The 16,291-nt window shown below is 35.9% G+C and overlaps 1 protein-coding gene across 1 annotated transcript; it reads left to right on the forward strand.

Moving 5' to 3' along the window:
- Nucleotides 1-2,278: 2,278 nt before the first annotated feature.
- Nucleotides 2,279-3,202, forward strand: LOC122738520 (olfactory receptor 4D5-like). Its single transcript, XM_043980534.1, has one exon. It carries the CDS (start codon nt 2,279-2,281, stop codon nt 3,200-3,202), a length of 924 nt encoding a protein of 307 aa, XP_043836469.1.
- Nucleotides 3,203-16,291: the final 13,089 nt, after the last annotated feature.

The raw sequence follows: 16,291 nt of genomic DNA on the forward strand, positions 1-16,291 counted from the left end.
TATCATCATTCTGTCATGATACCATCATTCTCCCAGTCACCTAATCCAAAAATCTCTGAGCCACCTTTTACTTTACTTTCCTTTACCCCTTAGAACAAATTAATTGCCAAGATCTATAGATTCTAGATAAAAATATCCTTCACATTTTCCCTCATTTCCATTATTATTGCCTCTATCCTACCTATTCCAGAACCTCATTACATATCATGTGGATGATTGTAAGAACCTTGTAACAGGTTAGTTTAGCTCTAGTATGTATTCTTTCTGCTTTATTCTTCATGGGAGATAAGGAATGAACCTTCTCTTTCATTGATATAAGGATCTCCTAGGTATAGAAACTCTCTACCAATATTGGGTTAAATAACTTGCCTAGTGTCACAGAGATAGTATGTTATCAAAAACAGAAAAATGGACCAAAGTTTTATAAGTCGACACCTTTTTTTTCTCCTACCCAGAGGTAAAACTTGAGGCCCACAGGAGCAAGACTGCAAACTGCAAACTCTTAAGTGGGGCCTGAACCAAATTAAAACATATGTGAGAAATGTTTAACAAAATAAATAAAAATGCAAGAAAACATGGGTTATGTTAATTTGTGGTGTTTTTAAGTGAATATGCCACCAACAAGGATTGGTTCTTATTTGAGTTTGACATCATCACTCAGTGAGTCATTGCCTCACCCTTCAAACCATTACCAAAATAATCTTTTTAATAAACTAATCAATCAACACACATTTTAAAAGCACCTACTCTATGTCATGAATGGCATAAGGCAATAGGGATACAAAGAAAAAAAATGAAACAATTTTTTCTTTAGGTGGCTTAAATTCTATTGGGGAAGTTTCTATGGGCATATATAAGTATACATGGAATACATAGAAAATAATTTTGGAAGGGAGAACATTAGTAGCTGGGTGGATTAGGAAAAGCTTCACAGAAAAGATAATGCTTGGAATAAATTTTGAAGAAAACAAGGAGTTCTTTGAGGTAGAAGTAAGAAGAGAATGGATTCTAAGGCTGGGAGACAATCAAAACAAAAGTCCCAGAGGTGGGAACTGAAGAGGGAAGGAAAAACTAGGCCAGTTTGGCTAGAACCAAGAATGTTTAGACAGGGATATAGTGTGTAATAAGAGTGGAAAGATATATCGGAGCCAAGTTGTGAAAGGCTTTAAATTACACAGATCTGATTATATCAATATGCTGCTGATGAGCCTTCAGTGGCTCCCTATTGATTATAAGAAAACAAAATATTAATTTCTTAACCTCATCTTTAAGGCCCTATGAAATGGGGTTCCATCCTAACTTTTCATACTTATTTCAGACTATTGTGCTTCATACAAACTATAATCCAACTATTCCCAAATCTCATCTGTAATGGTGTTCTAGGTTATTCTGTAGTCATCAAGTGCATTAGTACCTCAAGGAGGTCTGGCCATATGGGAGTTTGGGGTGCTAGGTGACAGGAGAAAAGACCTTTGGTGAGATTATGAGGAGGAGACTTATGCCTCTATTAACAGATAAAAGATAAATTGAGGATTAGAGAAGGAATGTTAATCACAAAATACATTATTGGAAATTTGAGGCTATAGATATGTGATATCTACATATATGTGTGTGGGAAATACATATGTATATTAAATAAAAATGTACACATAGGTAGATCTATCCAGCCATCTATCTACCCATCTATCTATCTATCTATCTATCTATCTATCTATCTATCTATCTACCCATCTATCTATCTATCTATCTATCTATCTATCTATCTATCTATCTATCTATCTATCTATCTATCGATTATCCATCCATGCATCCATTTATTTATCTATCTTTAAGATTAACCTTGAGTTGTGGTAGTCTTTTGTGGGCTAGGGGATTTTTGGCATAGGACAAATAAATGATACCAGGAACATTTGAATGACATGCCTGCATGTTTGGTGTGATGAGTCGTATCCCTTTATGATCAGCTTATATTATGAACTATATACCAGAGTGGAATAATACTTAAGGCAAAGAGACTATTGTATCTCAATAAAACAAAGCATATTGTCCAAATTTAGTAGTTGGACAGCCTATATTGCCCTTAACAAATGAAGATGATTTTGACCATGAATGGCTATGAATGGCTCTCTTGGCCATGTTGCTACTCAATTGCATATTACATCATCCTACCCTTTTTGACCTTCATGTATTTGTACATACTTCATGTCCTTCATGTTTTTACCTAATCATTTTTAGTTTTTGTTCCTTTTCTTCCCATTTCCCATTCCCAAATGAGTAGATGAACCAGACAAATGCCACTGAAGTTACTGAGTTTGTTCTCCTGGGACTTTCTTCTTCCTCAGACCTACAACCTGTGCTTTTCTTCTTGTTTCTGGTGCTATATCTCCTGACCATACTAGGAAATGGCCTCATTATCATCACAGTGACTTCTGATCATCACCTTCGCTCAGTACCCATGTACTTTCTGCTCAGCAATCTCTCCTTCCAAGATCTCTGCTACTCTACTGTAACTGTACCCAAGATGTTGAACAACTTGGTTACCCACCACAAAACAATTTCCTTCCAGGGCTGTATAGCCCAGATATTTTTCTTCCATTTCACTGGAAGCACAGAGATATTCATCCTCGCCATCATGGCGTATGACCGCTACATAGCTATTTGCCGGCCCCTGCACTATGAACTTATCATGAGCCAACATACTTGCTGGGTCCTGGCAGGGACATCAGTGCTGGGAGGGGTTATCCATTCCATTACACAGGTAGTGCTCATCTTACATTTGCCTTTCTGTGGCCCAAATGAGCTAGATAATTTCTACTGTGATATTCCACAGGTCATTAAGCGGGCCTGCACAAATACCTTTGTGGTAGAACTCCTGATGGTTTCCAACAGTGGGTTGGTCACACTTGCATGCTTTATAGTGCTTCTCATCTCCTATACAGTCCTCTTGGTAAGGATAAGGAGCCACTTGGCTGAGGGAAAGAGTAAAGCCCTTTCCACTTGTGCCTCCCACCTGATGGTGGTGACTTTGGTGTTTGTGCCTTGTGTCTACATCTATGCCAGGCCCTTTCAGACATTTCCAGCTGATAAGTTAGTCTCCATCCTCTACACAGTCATCACCCCAATGCTAAATCCACTTATTTATACCCTGAGGAATACAGAGATGAAAAATTCCATGAGGAGGATATGGAACTATTCTATCTGAGCAGGAAGATGGTCCAGGCAGTTGTTGCTTCCTGACAAAGTGCATTGCTGTAAAAGGCATCATAAATTGAAACAGAAAAAAGAAATCCTTTCTGCAAACACTCTTGCTGTATTTTACACTAGATGTCAGCAATGGAAGCTGAGGTATGGTCAGGCAAAAGCCATAAAAAAGCATTACTTTTTTATTAATCAACAGGGAATGAGTAGAGCAGAGAAAGGAAAGTGAAAACTGCCTCCCCAGCCTGATGGAATGGCTCATCCATTCTCAATACTAGAAGAAATGAGGGGGTGGTGGGGGCAGCTAGGTGGCACAGTGGATAAACACTGGCCCTGGATTCAGGATGACCTGAGTTCTAATCCGGCCTCAGACACTTGACATTTACTAGCTGTGTGACTCTGGGCAAGTCACTTAACCCTCATTGCCCTGCAAAAAAAAGAAAATACTAGAAAGACTGGAATTTTAGAAGATACCAAAGGTCCAAGCTGGGTCAATTGCTGCAGTGTGTTTTTTAATCCACAATGCAAAGAATAAAGAAATAGGATGAAAATTTTTATTTCAAGGTAAAACTTTAATAAATTTTTGGAGCCTAAACAACAAGATTTATGTATCTGGCTGGGTTTAGTGTCAGATTAGGGAATGGAGTCAAATCTTCCTTATGACTACTAACTATATGCCTAGAGCAAACCACTTAGCCTGTCTGAGCCTCAGTTTCCTTGCTTCTATAGTAATACCTGTACTGTACCTATTACCTTACATTACCTACAGGTTATTGTAAAGATAAAATGAGATAATGTGAATATAAGGCATTTAATAAAACTTACATGAGGATGATGAATGGAAAATGATGATAATGTGTTACACTCTAGCATATTCCATTTTTTGTTTGAAATCAGTTCTGCAAAGAGCAGCCATACTTTGAGGAATATTTGTATTTCTTCTGACAAGTAAAATGTGCATAAAATAGTTAACGTGATAATTACCATATAAGTTCCTTGACAGTAGGGGCAGTTTTGGTTTTGGCTTTGTATACCCAGCATTTAAAGCAGCTAGATGGCATAGTGAATAGAGGCCTTGGAGTCAAGGACCTTAGTTCAAATCACACCTCAGACACTTATTAGCTGTGTGACCTGGGCAAGTCACTTAACCCCAATTGCCTTAAACATCTGGAGTCATCTCTAGTCATCCTGATATATATCTTATCACTGGACCAGCTCTGGAGGAGAGAGTGAAGCTAGTGACCTGGCACAGCCCTCCCTCACTTAAATCCAATTCTTCCCATTGTACCTATATGGTTCTGGAGGAGAGAGTCACAGTAGTGACCCTGCACAGACCTCCCTTGCTTAAATCCAATTTAGTGCAAATCATGACATCAACTTGATGTCATGGTCCTCTTCAAGAATGAAATACAAACAACAGCAACCCAGTATTTAGCACGTGCCCTGGTACACAGTAGTTATTTAATAAAAAAAGTATTAATTGTTGAATTGTAGCAATTATGTTTACCAAGTTCTTTTTCTAAAACTCAATTCCAATATTAGAGTACTTCACAGTCATTTAAAATTACTTTTAGTACACCTGTGTTTAACTGGAGGAGAATAGGGAACATTTACCTAGATCACACATTGTTAAAGGGGACTCTTCCAAACTTGTTTTGTGACATAGTAATGAAAAAAGGCCCAGTCCACTTTAACCTCCATATTCAAATATGAGCCATCATTCATAGTAAAATAATTTAAATATTTTGTGGCAAATCTCTCAAGTTAAACCACCACCATCACCACCAAATGACATTCTGTATATTTGTTTTCTGGTGAATGTGTATGAAAAGAGGTGAACTAATCAACATGTGTAATAGGTTTTTTAAGTGATATAATACATGTACATGTAAATATTGTTATGTTTGAGGTACTCATGTCTCATTAATAGTCATCAAACACTAGACTATGGTTGCTTGGGAAATTCTGCTGTAAATCTAATCATATAGTTAGTTGACTGGTATCTTCCATCTTAATTAATTACTCACCTTATATTAAAATAATGACCTAAAAATAATAATAATGACCTAAAACATACTTGTGTCTCTACTTTTCCTTCAAAAGTGAGCATGGATCTACTCTTTCTCATTAATAGACTTTTCATCAATTACATACAGACACACACCAAGGTTCATGGATCTGAATTGGAAGTGATCTCAGGGAACATCTAGACTTGAATATGAGTCTCAATTCTGGTTAATCTCGACCTGTGTGACCTTTGACAAGTCACTCAAATTCTCTGAGCCTTATTTCTTCATCTACAAAGTAAGGGATTCCAATAGTTGATCTCTAAGTTCCTTCCCCAAATCAATATTACCATTCATGGAAATTATGTGTCAATCTGTGTCAATCAATGACTCTATCCTACATGTGAATTCTACATTCAAAACACTCCTTCTTGGCTTCTATTCCCCCCTGTATTGTGGTCCCCTATTTGGATGTAAGTTTCTTGATGTCAAGGACTGCCTTGCTACCTTGCATTTGTATCCCCAGCAATGATACTTGTAGGCAATTAATAATTGTTTTTCATCCTTCACCATCACTCTAGAAGTCTGCTCTGAAATTATCACAGCAGACATTTATTAATAATAGAAGACAGGTAAAATATTTTTACATAAATTATTTAATTTTATTCTAACAATACCCCTTATGTACTATATAGTACAAATATCATTAATTCTACTTTTGCGAGTGAGAAAAATGTGGCTCCAAGAGAGACTTCACTCACATAACTAGTAATCAGTCATAGAGCTGAGATCTGAACCCACACTTTCTGAATATAAATCCATTATTGTCTTCATGATACCACAGTAGCCTGGCACCAGAGACACCACTGATTAATATATAATAAAACATTTAAAATATACTCTATTCACAATGTCTCCTATAGAGTTTGGTGTTTTTTATTACTCTAATGCTCGCACTGAATAACTAAATAATTTGGCAACAGAATTTCAAAACCTATAAACCTCACATAAGAAAACAGTGATTATGCTACAATCCTTCCATTAATTTATGTATGTACATACACACATACATGTATGCATACACATATGTATATATGCGTATATAGTTGTAATCATATACTCATAATTACAAAGTATATATGCATTATATATAAACACTTCATAAGCTTTAAAGTGCTATAGAGTTATCAACTATAATTACTACAATGTTATCTAGGTCCTTCAAGCTACAGTACACAAGAGAAGGCCATGGTGCCAAGCATTATGTTAGTTCTTGGTAAATAATTATTGAATTTAAAATTCTGGTGGACATAAGGGGATTAGGAATGATCTAGATTCTTGGTCTCAAAATTCAATTCAATTCAATTCAAACACATTAGGCATTTACTGTGTGTTCCACTTTGCTAGGCACAGGGAAAGATGAATAACTTAGAAGAGGCATTGTTCCTATTCTCATGGAACTTATAGCCTAAGGGGGTGTGTGGCAACAAGACACAAACAACTCTATTACATAATACTTCATAACAAATACATTATGCAGGAATGAAATAAAGTGTTATGTGAGATCAGGATGGGAGAATACAAATATACATGGAGCATCAGAGAAAGTCTCCTGATAGAGGAGTACTTCAGCTGACTCTTCAAGGCTACGTAGGAATTCATCAAGGAAAGGGTAAACAAAAACATGGATTTAGAAAAGAATAAAATGTGTTTAAGAGACAGAGGGCAGTCTGAATATGGATTATTTGGAGGGAAATGATTGTATGAAAGAAAAATTAGCCTTTGCCTAAGGTACCAAATTGTATATGTACTTGAAATTTGTATTTTAATTAGTAGACAACATGGAGATTACATTAAAAATACTGATGGGGACTGGACCTTTGATTTCATTGGTATAAGAAACTGCAAGGTGAGGAAATTCCCTCACCTGTTCAACAACTCTGAAACTGGGGGGTCTTAGAATTGCCTAGAAAATTCAAAGGTTAAGTGGTTTGCTCCCGGTTACATAGCCAGTATGTGTCTAAGATATTACTTGAACCCAGGTCCTCCTGGCTTTGAAGCCAACTCTCTCCACTATGCAATGCCACAATTGGTCCTCTGTCTTATATTATTTTTTCAATAACTGGCAGAGAGGCAACATGACAGAGCTAACCTCAAAGTAAGGAAACTCGAGTTCCACACATATCACTGAGATGTACCAGCTGAATGATCTTGGACAAGTCATAACTTTCTAAGACTATAAGTAGAGGACCTTTGCCATCTCTCCTAACTGAACCTATGATTCCACAATTCTAAGCTGCAGAACAGGTTCTAGAAATTTCCTCAGTGGGAGTTTCCAATACTAATAAAATTACAAGTCTAGTTGTTATTTTTTAATGTCCAAAATACCTAGGTTAGTTTAACAATAAAAATTGAATCATAGATTTTCCTAAAAAGAAAATATATTTGGAATCTTGCTAATAAAGTTGTATTCAGGATGTACTCTATGAAAGAGTCTTATAGAAGATGCCACCTTATAAAAGGTCCTTTCACTACTTAATTAGGATCCCTGATAGATTCACCTTTTATAGAAATGACACATTCATTGCTGTCATTATTAATAGTACATATTTCAATAATGCTTCAAGTTTTGTAAAGCACTTTCTGCAAGCAACCTTGGAAGAAAAAGCTAGGTGGCATAGTTCATAGAATGCTGGTCCTGGAGCCAGGAAGACAAGTTCAGATCCTACCTCAGACACTAACTAGGCATGTAGGTCTTGCCAAGTCCTTTAATATCTCTCTGGCTCAGTTTCCTTGTCTGTAATATGTGGATAACAAAACTACTTACCTCTCAGGGTTGTTAGGAGGATAAAGTGAGAGGTATTATTTTAAGTGCTTTGCCAACCTTGAGGCTTTATATGAAAAGAAGTTATTATTATTATTAAACTCACATATCTCATAGGGTTGTGATGATGAAATGAGATTACACATTCAAAGTATTTTGTAAAACTTAATGTGTTTTATAGGGATTTTTAGATATTACCATCATTATTACAAATTATCTCAATAAATAAAGAAAGGTTCAGAAAGTTGTGACTTTACCAAAGTCAAAAGTAAGTGGCAGAGATTCACCCATGCTTTCCTATTCCAATTCTGTTCTCTTTCCCCTACCTGAAGGATGAGGAAATTAGGAGATATAAGTTAAATCTTTCTTATTAATGAATTTTTCAGTTGTTTTAACCTTACGTTTTAAAGTACTAAAATTTCAAAAAAATTAATGGAAATATATTTTAATGTCACTACACATTCCCCTGACTTCTTAAATATATTCAACATAATTTCACCTTTTCTCAAAATAGTAGTTCACATTTACATATTACTCTGAGGTTTTGCAAAACACATTCTTTACAACAGAAGAAGAGAGAACCTTGGCTCTGGAATTGACAGATCTCAAGCATGTCAAAATTTTGTATTTAGTACCAGAGATCTATAAGTAGAAGTGACCTTTGAGATCCTCTGTCTAAAACCCTCACTTTTGGATAAATAGTCCAAAGAGATGAAGCAACTTCCTTGTGACCACATGGGTAGTCAAAAGCAGAGATGACTGAAATTCAGGTTCTCCCATTTCAGACTTAGAGTTTTTTCTACACCAGACTGTCACTGCCTAACTGCCTAATTGACTTTGGATATATCTCTTCACTTAACTAAGCCTTGATTCCTTCATCTGGAAAATGAAAGCTGTTGGACTACATAATATCTGAAGTTTCTTTCAGATGTCAAATTCTATAAACCCAGGTAGGCAGTACAATTATCATGTCTGTTTTGGATATCAAGAAATTTAATCTCAGAGTTGCTCTTCAAGTCTTTGATCCTAGATTTGAATCCATAGCTCATGTCTCCAACTACCAAACATTTTCTACCCTTCGTGCATTGTTTCTAATTATTATATTATTTTGTTACAGCAATCTTGCTTCTCTAATTCTATTCTGCTTATGCCAATATTAAAAACTGGCTGTATGCTTTGTGCAAGGCTACCTGATGGCAATCTAGAGCAATCTCTAAGAGACAAAGTTGGGTTGAACCAGAATTTACTACAGATATTCTACAAGGCAGACTATAAATGATCCTAATTTCTTTTTTAATTTTTATTTCCATCCTTTCCCTCACTTAGGTAGACCTCAGACAAATAATGTCCTAGACTTTCATTTGGATGAGGAAGAACATGCCAGAGTATATGGACTCCTGGTTGTTATCTCTAGCCAAGCAGACCAATGCCTTATACTGCCTACAGACCTAGTAGCAAAGAGAAGAGTGCAACACCTTTCCTTAATGAGAGCAAGGCATACTTCTACCACCATAACCATTGTTCTCTTCCTTCACTTTTTCAATCCCTTGACTCCTCTTCCTCCCCTAGGCCCCAGACAATATGCCCAGAACTTGTTGAGGAAAGCATACGGCTAGAAATAAGTTGTTATGGTGTGTTGTTGTTGTTTTTTTTTAATGAATCCCCTTGTGATTCAATTGCCAAGGGCTAAATCCCTAAATTACCTGACACCAGATTCTCCATAATGGTCAGTGGAAACACAGGATTCCCTTAACTTCACCCTGTCATCTTGACTAGCAAGATTTCTGCTACAGGTATTAATACTGCCTGTTCACTATGACCATAATTTCTGAGAGACCGAACTTTGAAACTTAAAGGTAGGTAATTTTAACACTGATAGTTGAAATTATGGATTTAAAGATGCACGAATAAAACCCATGCCTTACATTATTGGAGTCTTGGTCCACAATACTGTTTACCATTTCTACCAATGTTGATTCTAAAGATTAAATGTTGAATCTAAAGATTAAATTCATTTCTTTTTAATTCAGAACAATTCTCACTTACAGAATCTATATTTTAACAGGAAAGATTATTTTGTTAAACATACTTCATAAATTTAGAGAAGAGGATAGAAAAAAAATGACTGGCTTGAGAGTCATTGAGAATATTTTCAAATACTTCCTCTGTCACTATTTCATGTTTGATATTGGACATCACTTAGCTTCTCTCAACCTCAATTTCCTCATCAGTAAAATAAAAGGATTGAACTAGATAGTCTCCAAGTTCCTTTCAGCTCTAAATCTGTGGTTCTATAATCACTTACCAAGGATATTTTAAGGGGAAGTATTTGCATTGGGAAAAAAGTTGAAAAAGTAACACCCAGGGTCATTTGGATTATAAAAGCATAGATTCAGTGATGGAAGAGACCTTAGGTTCCATCTATCTTGACTCTCCACATTTCACAAATGAGGAAGCTCAATCCCAAAGAGATAAAGTGCTTTGATCCCTTTTAACCTAAGACTCTATACATCCTTTCATGAATAGGAACTTCAAACTTATGTTCTTAGAAAATTGTCTAAAACAATGAGATTATGTGATTTTCCCAGGTTCACTTAGCTAGTATGTGCCAGGGCAGGGGTGGGGGGCACTGTAACTCAGGTCTTTATAGCCAACTTTCTACCTACTATATTACAGTACTTGTTAAAATGCATTTAAATTTTTAAAATGCACTTTTTACTGAACATTAATTTTTTCTTTTTATCCTCATTATGCAAACACATAAAGTAATGTTTACCATGATTGTGCTTAAGTATTCTTTAATCAGAAGCAAGTTTATATTTTTGTTAGCTTCCTCTATACTTCATCCCATGGAATCCAGGCTGCATCAAAACACTTCCTTGGTACTCCCTCCCTTCTTGGCCAGAATATATACTCCCTTGATAAAATTTCTTGACCTTTCCTTCTGATTGTTCCTTACCACAGTCTGGTAAAGACCTAATGAGTTTAATATTTAAATTGAGGAACTATAATTGTTTCTGAGTATTTAACTTGTACAGCCTTTGATCTAGAAACCCTTTCATGACATTGGGTGGGTACTAAAACCACAGTCCAGTCCCCCATATTCCGAAATTGAGGTGGCAGGTTAACAACAGCAGCAACAAATAAACAGTAACAATAACAGTAATAAAGAGTTGATATTCGTATAGTGCTTGCAATTCAAAAGATGCTTTGCATGTTTTTTTCTCATTTAGCCCTTACAACAACTCTGTGAAGTAGGTATGTATATTAATATCCCCACTTTGTAGATGAGGCAATTGATGTTTAGAGAAGTTGTGTCTATACCTAGTCACATAGCTATTAAAGGTTTAGTTGGGATTTGAATTCAAGTGTTTTTAAATCCAGCAATCAATCTATCTGCCATAACACACTGCCTCACTTACTTTACTGCCCAGTCAGATTCCAATCAGTCTGAGCAGGGAAATGAATGTATTAGGATTCCTCCCTTCCCCAAGCACTTCTAGCTATTATTTATATACAGAATGATGGAAAGTGAGGCAAACTAAAATGATTTTATGATTTTATTTTTAAAATGATGCTACAGGAAGACAGTTTCTTCTATCCTATATTCTGTGCTTTCATTCTCATTAACATAGCCACATAGTGGGTCAGAGACCTGAACCTTTGAGTTCTGATGTTTTTGGTGCCTGCTATATATGTCTATCAGAATTACTAATCCCTAGGAAGTTAGGCCCTTGAGTAGGTCCTCACACCAAAACCAAAACGGAGGGAGTTTGGGAGTTTGTTGGGGCAAGTCCATTGTACACTGAACTAACTGAACATATAAAAGGTAACATGTACTGTAGAAAGTACAATAGTTCTACAGTAAAAGAACCTGGGTTCAAGTCCTGGCTTGAACACTTAATTATGTGACCCATTGCAAATGTCTTAGTCTATGTTTTCTCATGTGAATAATGGGAACAAAAATACTTATACTTCTTACCTCCCAGGAATATTGGATGAAAAGTAAAACTTTAAACCCCTGTAACAATAGAATTAGTTACATGGTTTTGACAAAGGAAGCATCTCAAAAATAAGATATTTAAGACTTCTATTAATTATGGAAGCATATACTCATGGCAGAACTAAGGCACTGCTTAAGAGTCAATAATTCTAGTCCATAAACTTATATTTCATATGTCTTTGGCCTTCAAAATGTAGCAGAGAATGAATGGTGTTTATAAAAGTGTTTCTTAATGGGTGAATCTTGTCATTGTTCTGGTTCTGGTATCCTATATAGATGTAGTCTAAAAGACTGACTCTCCTCTCAAAAACAAAAAACAAAAAACAACCCAACTACTTCCTAAATGTTAAATTCAGTGATTTTTGTCTTTCCATTTCTCATCCTCGTGACTTCTCTGTGACATTGGACACTGTCCTCCTTTGCTCTCAAGGGAATAATAATAATAATAAAACTATCCTTTATATAGTGCTGTAAGGTTCTGAGGGGATTTACATATTATTATCTCATTTTATTCTCACAACAGCTCACTATTAACATATCTGTTTTAAATATGAGGATACTGAAACAGTCAGAGTGTAAGTGACTTACCTAGGGTCATACTACTAAAAAATTTCATGAGGCTAGACTGAAACTTAGCTTTCTATAAATCCGAGTTGTTTTGCTCTGGCTCATAAAGGTGGTAAGTATCTGAGACTAGTTTTGAACTCAGTTATTCTTGAGTTCCAGCACTTTATCTGCTATGCAACCAAGGTGCCTGTAAGCTGTACTTTGTAAACATTTTTTCTTTGCCTCCTTCAGGGCATCCTCTTTTTCTTATTGACCCCTTAATATGGGTGCTCCCTAAAGTTCTGTCCTAGCTCTCTTCTCCTTTTACACAGTCTTTCTTTCTTTTTTTTTTTTTTTTTTTGGTCAGGCAATTGGGGTTAAGTGACTTGCCCAGGGTCACACAGCTAGTAAGTGTTAAGTGTCTGAGGCCGGATTTGAACTCAGGTCTTCCTGAATCCAGGGCCGGTGCTCTATCCACTGTGCCACCTAGCTGCCCCTACACAGTCTTTCTTAAAAACCTAATTCTCTTTCAAGGGTTCAGTGATAATATTTATATCAATGACACCTTTCTATTTCTCCAATCCTGAACTCTATTCTGAGATCCAAACCTGCATTTTGACATTTTAAAAATATATTTACACCAGGACTCCTGGATGTCCCACCAGTATCACAGATCCAACATGTCTAAAACCTAGTTGCTTATTTTTGTCTCTAAATATGCTCCTCAGTATGACTTATTTCTTTCAGTGGCACCACCATTCACTCACTCTCTCCCATCTGAAGCTCCTATCCTAGACTCTTCTCTCTCTCATGATTTCCTCTTTTCTTACTTTGCTTCTTCCATAGCGGAGCAATGATAGAAGTCACCTCTTCAGAAATTCTTTTATATAAACATTATTCATTCTCTGCTACATTTTAATGGTCACAGACATAGGAAAGTGACACAGTCATGATGAAATATAAATTTGTGGACTAGAATTATTAACTTTCAGAGAGGCTTCAGATCTACCATGAGTGTATACTTCCATAATTAATAGATTCATAATCAATATAATCAGTTATGTCACTTATCTGCTTTGATGACTCCTTATTGCTTACCAAAAAACATTCCAACTTTTTTTCCTGTTGTTCAAGGCCCTCCACAGTTTGACATAACTACCTTTCCAAACTTTTTGGTACTACTTTCCAAATTCTATTTACATTTCTATCCCCCATAAATATAGCCTTTCCCCCCCATCTCTATACATTTGCTTATATTGTTCTCTATTGCAGGAATGCCCTCCCTTTTCCTATTCTGCAGTCGAACTTTTAACCATCTCTTAAATCTTCTTTTTTTTTTAATCCCACAAGCTACATATAGCCTTCTTTATTTTCCTCACCAATAACAACTTTTATCTTTTTGTACTTGGCTTGGCACTTAGTTGTACACTTCTCTAATGCATTTTATGTATTATTATGTACCATAGATATCTTGATACATGTCTGATACCACAATAAGACTTGAAAACTCCATTTCTAATTTTTGTTCATGTATTTGTACTCAGCAAATGCTTACTAAAAGTTTTGGGAACTGAATTTCCTAAATCAAGAAAGAGAATCATTGTGGATGAATACCTTCTGAGAAAATTGCCAGTCAATAATTAATATTAATAGCCCTGTCTCATCTTCTAGGACAGAGTTTAGACCCTGAAAAGTATTATTTTTTTTCTATGTCAAATCTGTCCCCACGAGTTCACAGATATCTGACATTTTATCACAAAAGCTTTATTTCTTCAGCTTTAGACTGTGATCCCTGTTAAAATGCAACTGCTCCTGAAAGTAATAATATTTCTTTTATGCATTAATAAAACTACGTTTTAGATGCTTTTTTGAGAATACTCAGAAATAGTAAAAACACTGGACTCCTGAGTAGGGAGGGGGTCCATGGGATGATCAAATGAGATCATACATGGAAAATAGCTTTATAGCATCTCATATTTGTCCCCTTCATTTTACCCACATGGCTACTATCCTAGTTTAAGTCCTCATCATCTCTTGCCTGGACTATTGCAATAACCTCATAAATGGCCTTTCTCTTTCTAACCTTGTTCCTCTCTGATTCATCATACATTCAATTACCAAAGGACATTTTTACAGTATGTATTAGTCCATGTTACTCCTTTGCCTAAGAAGCTTTAGTGAGTCTCTATTGTCTCATGTATCCAACGTACATCCCTTTTTCCTATTGTTAATCCTTTGACCATCTGGGTCCAGTTAATGCTTTCTAGGATTCCTGCATCTGATATTCATTCATGGCCTCCACATTCTAGCCAAATATTCTTTTCTCTGTACATAGAATTCCATTTCCATTCTTTGTAACTTTGAACTTTATGGCAGACAAGCACTCCATTCTAACCTCTACTTTTTAGAATCCTTAGCTTCCTTCGACACTAAATTCAAGCACTACCTACTATACAAGATCTATTCTGACACTCTTCAGTAGCTAGTACTATCTGAAGCCCTTAAGAAATTATTTTTATTTTTATATAGCCAACATGGCATAGTGGATGGATAGTGGACCTAAGAGCCAGGAAGACCCAGGTTCAAGTCCCACATTCTGGCCTTTTACTCTAGACATATCACTTAATCATTCAATGGTCTAGGCAATTCTTGAAGACTTTGGGTTTCACAGGTACCACCCCTGCATTTGCAAAGGGATTTTCTTAATCTTTGTGTTCCCTGTATACGATGAAATAACAAGTCTAGCCCCTCTCCCTATATTCCAAATTTTATGAGGTTTCCTCAGAATAGAATGTAAATTCTATCAGAGAAGTGACTGTTTTATTTGTGTGTGTCTTTTAATCACCAAAATAATGTTTAGTAGGCACCTAATAACTGCTTGTAAAGGAAACTTAAAGTGATCTATAAATGTCAACTAGTATTGAATATATTTATTATAATATACTATTGTATAATATACAAAGACTATATTTATATTATAGACTATAATAATATATCATAAAATATACTATATACTATGACTGTACTTACTATAATATATTAATATGCTATACTTTTTTACAATGTACATTATTATTATTATTATTATTATTATTATTATTATTATTATTATTATTATTATTATTATTATTATTATTATTGGTGAGGCAATTGGAGTTAAGTGACTTGCCCAGGGTCACACAGCTAGTAAGTGTTAAGTGTCTGAGGCTGGATTTGAACTCAGGTCCTCCTGACTCCAGGGCCGGTGCTCTATCCACTGCACCACCTAGCTGCCCCTTCTATTATTATATTATTGACAAGAAAAGCACCCAGATTGGAATTCTGGGAACCCAAATATAAACTTCATGTATCTCAGTGTTTTACTTGCGGAAAATGATACTGAAGTGGGGGAGGGGGAGTGGCAAGGAATGTGGTAGTCATCATGGAGAAATAAGGCCACTTCTGGTACAGTAGATTCTAAACTTGACATAAAAGCCCATTCATTACTCATTCTCTATCTTTTTTTTTTTTTGGTTGGAACAATGAGGGTTAATGAGTTGCCCAAGGTTATACAGCTAGTAAGTGTCTGAGGCTGGATTTGAACTCAGGTCCTCCTGAATCCAGGGCCAGTACTTATGCACTGTACTACCTAGCTGCCCCTCTCCAAATCTCTTTCTTTATATGTTTCTGATTCCTATACTTATTATTTTTTCTGTATAGGTGGAGCCAACTGCA

The sequence above is a fragment of the Dromiciops gliroides genome, chromosome 2, assembly GCF_019393635.1.
Source record: "Dromiciops gliroides isolate mDroGli1 chromosome 2, mDroGli1.pri, whole genome shotgun sequence".
Classification (NCBI taxonomy): Eukaryota; Metazoa; Chordata; class Mammalia; order Microbiotheria; family Microbiotheriidae; genus Dromiciops; species Dromiciops gliroides.

Coding starts and splice junctions, on each gene's coding strand:
- LOC122738520 (XM_043980534.1), top strand. CDS start 2,279: ATGAACCAGACAAATGCCACTGAAGTTACTGAGTTTGTTCTCCTGGGA.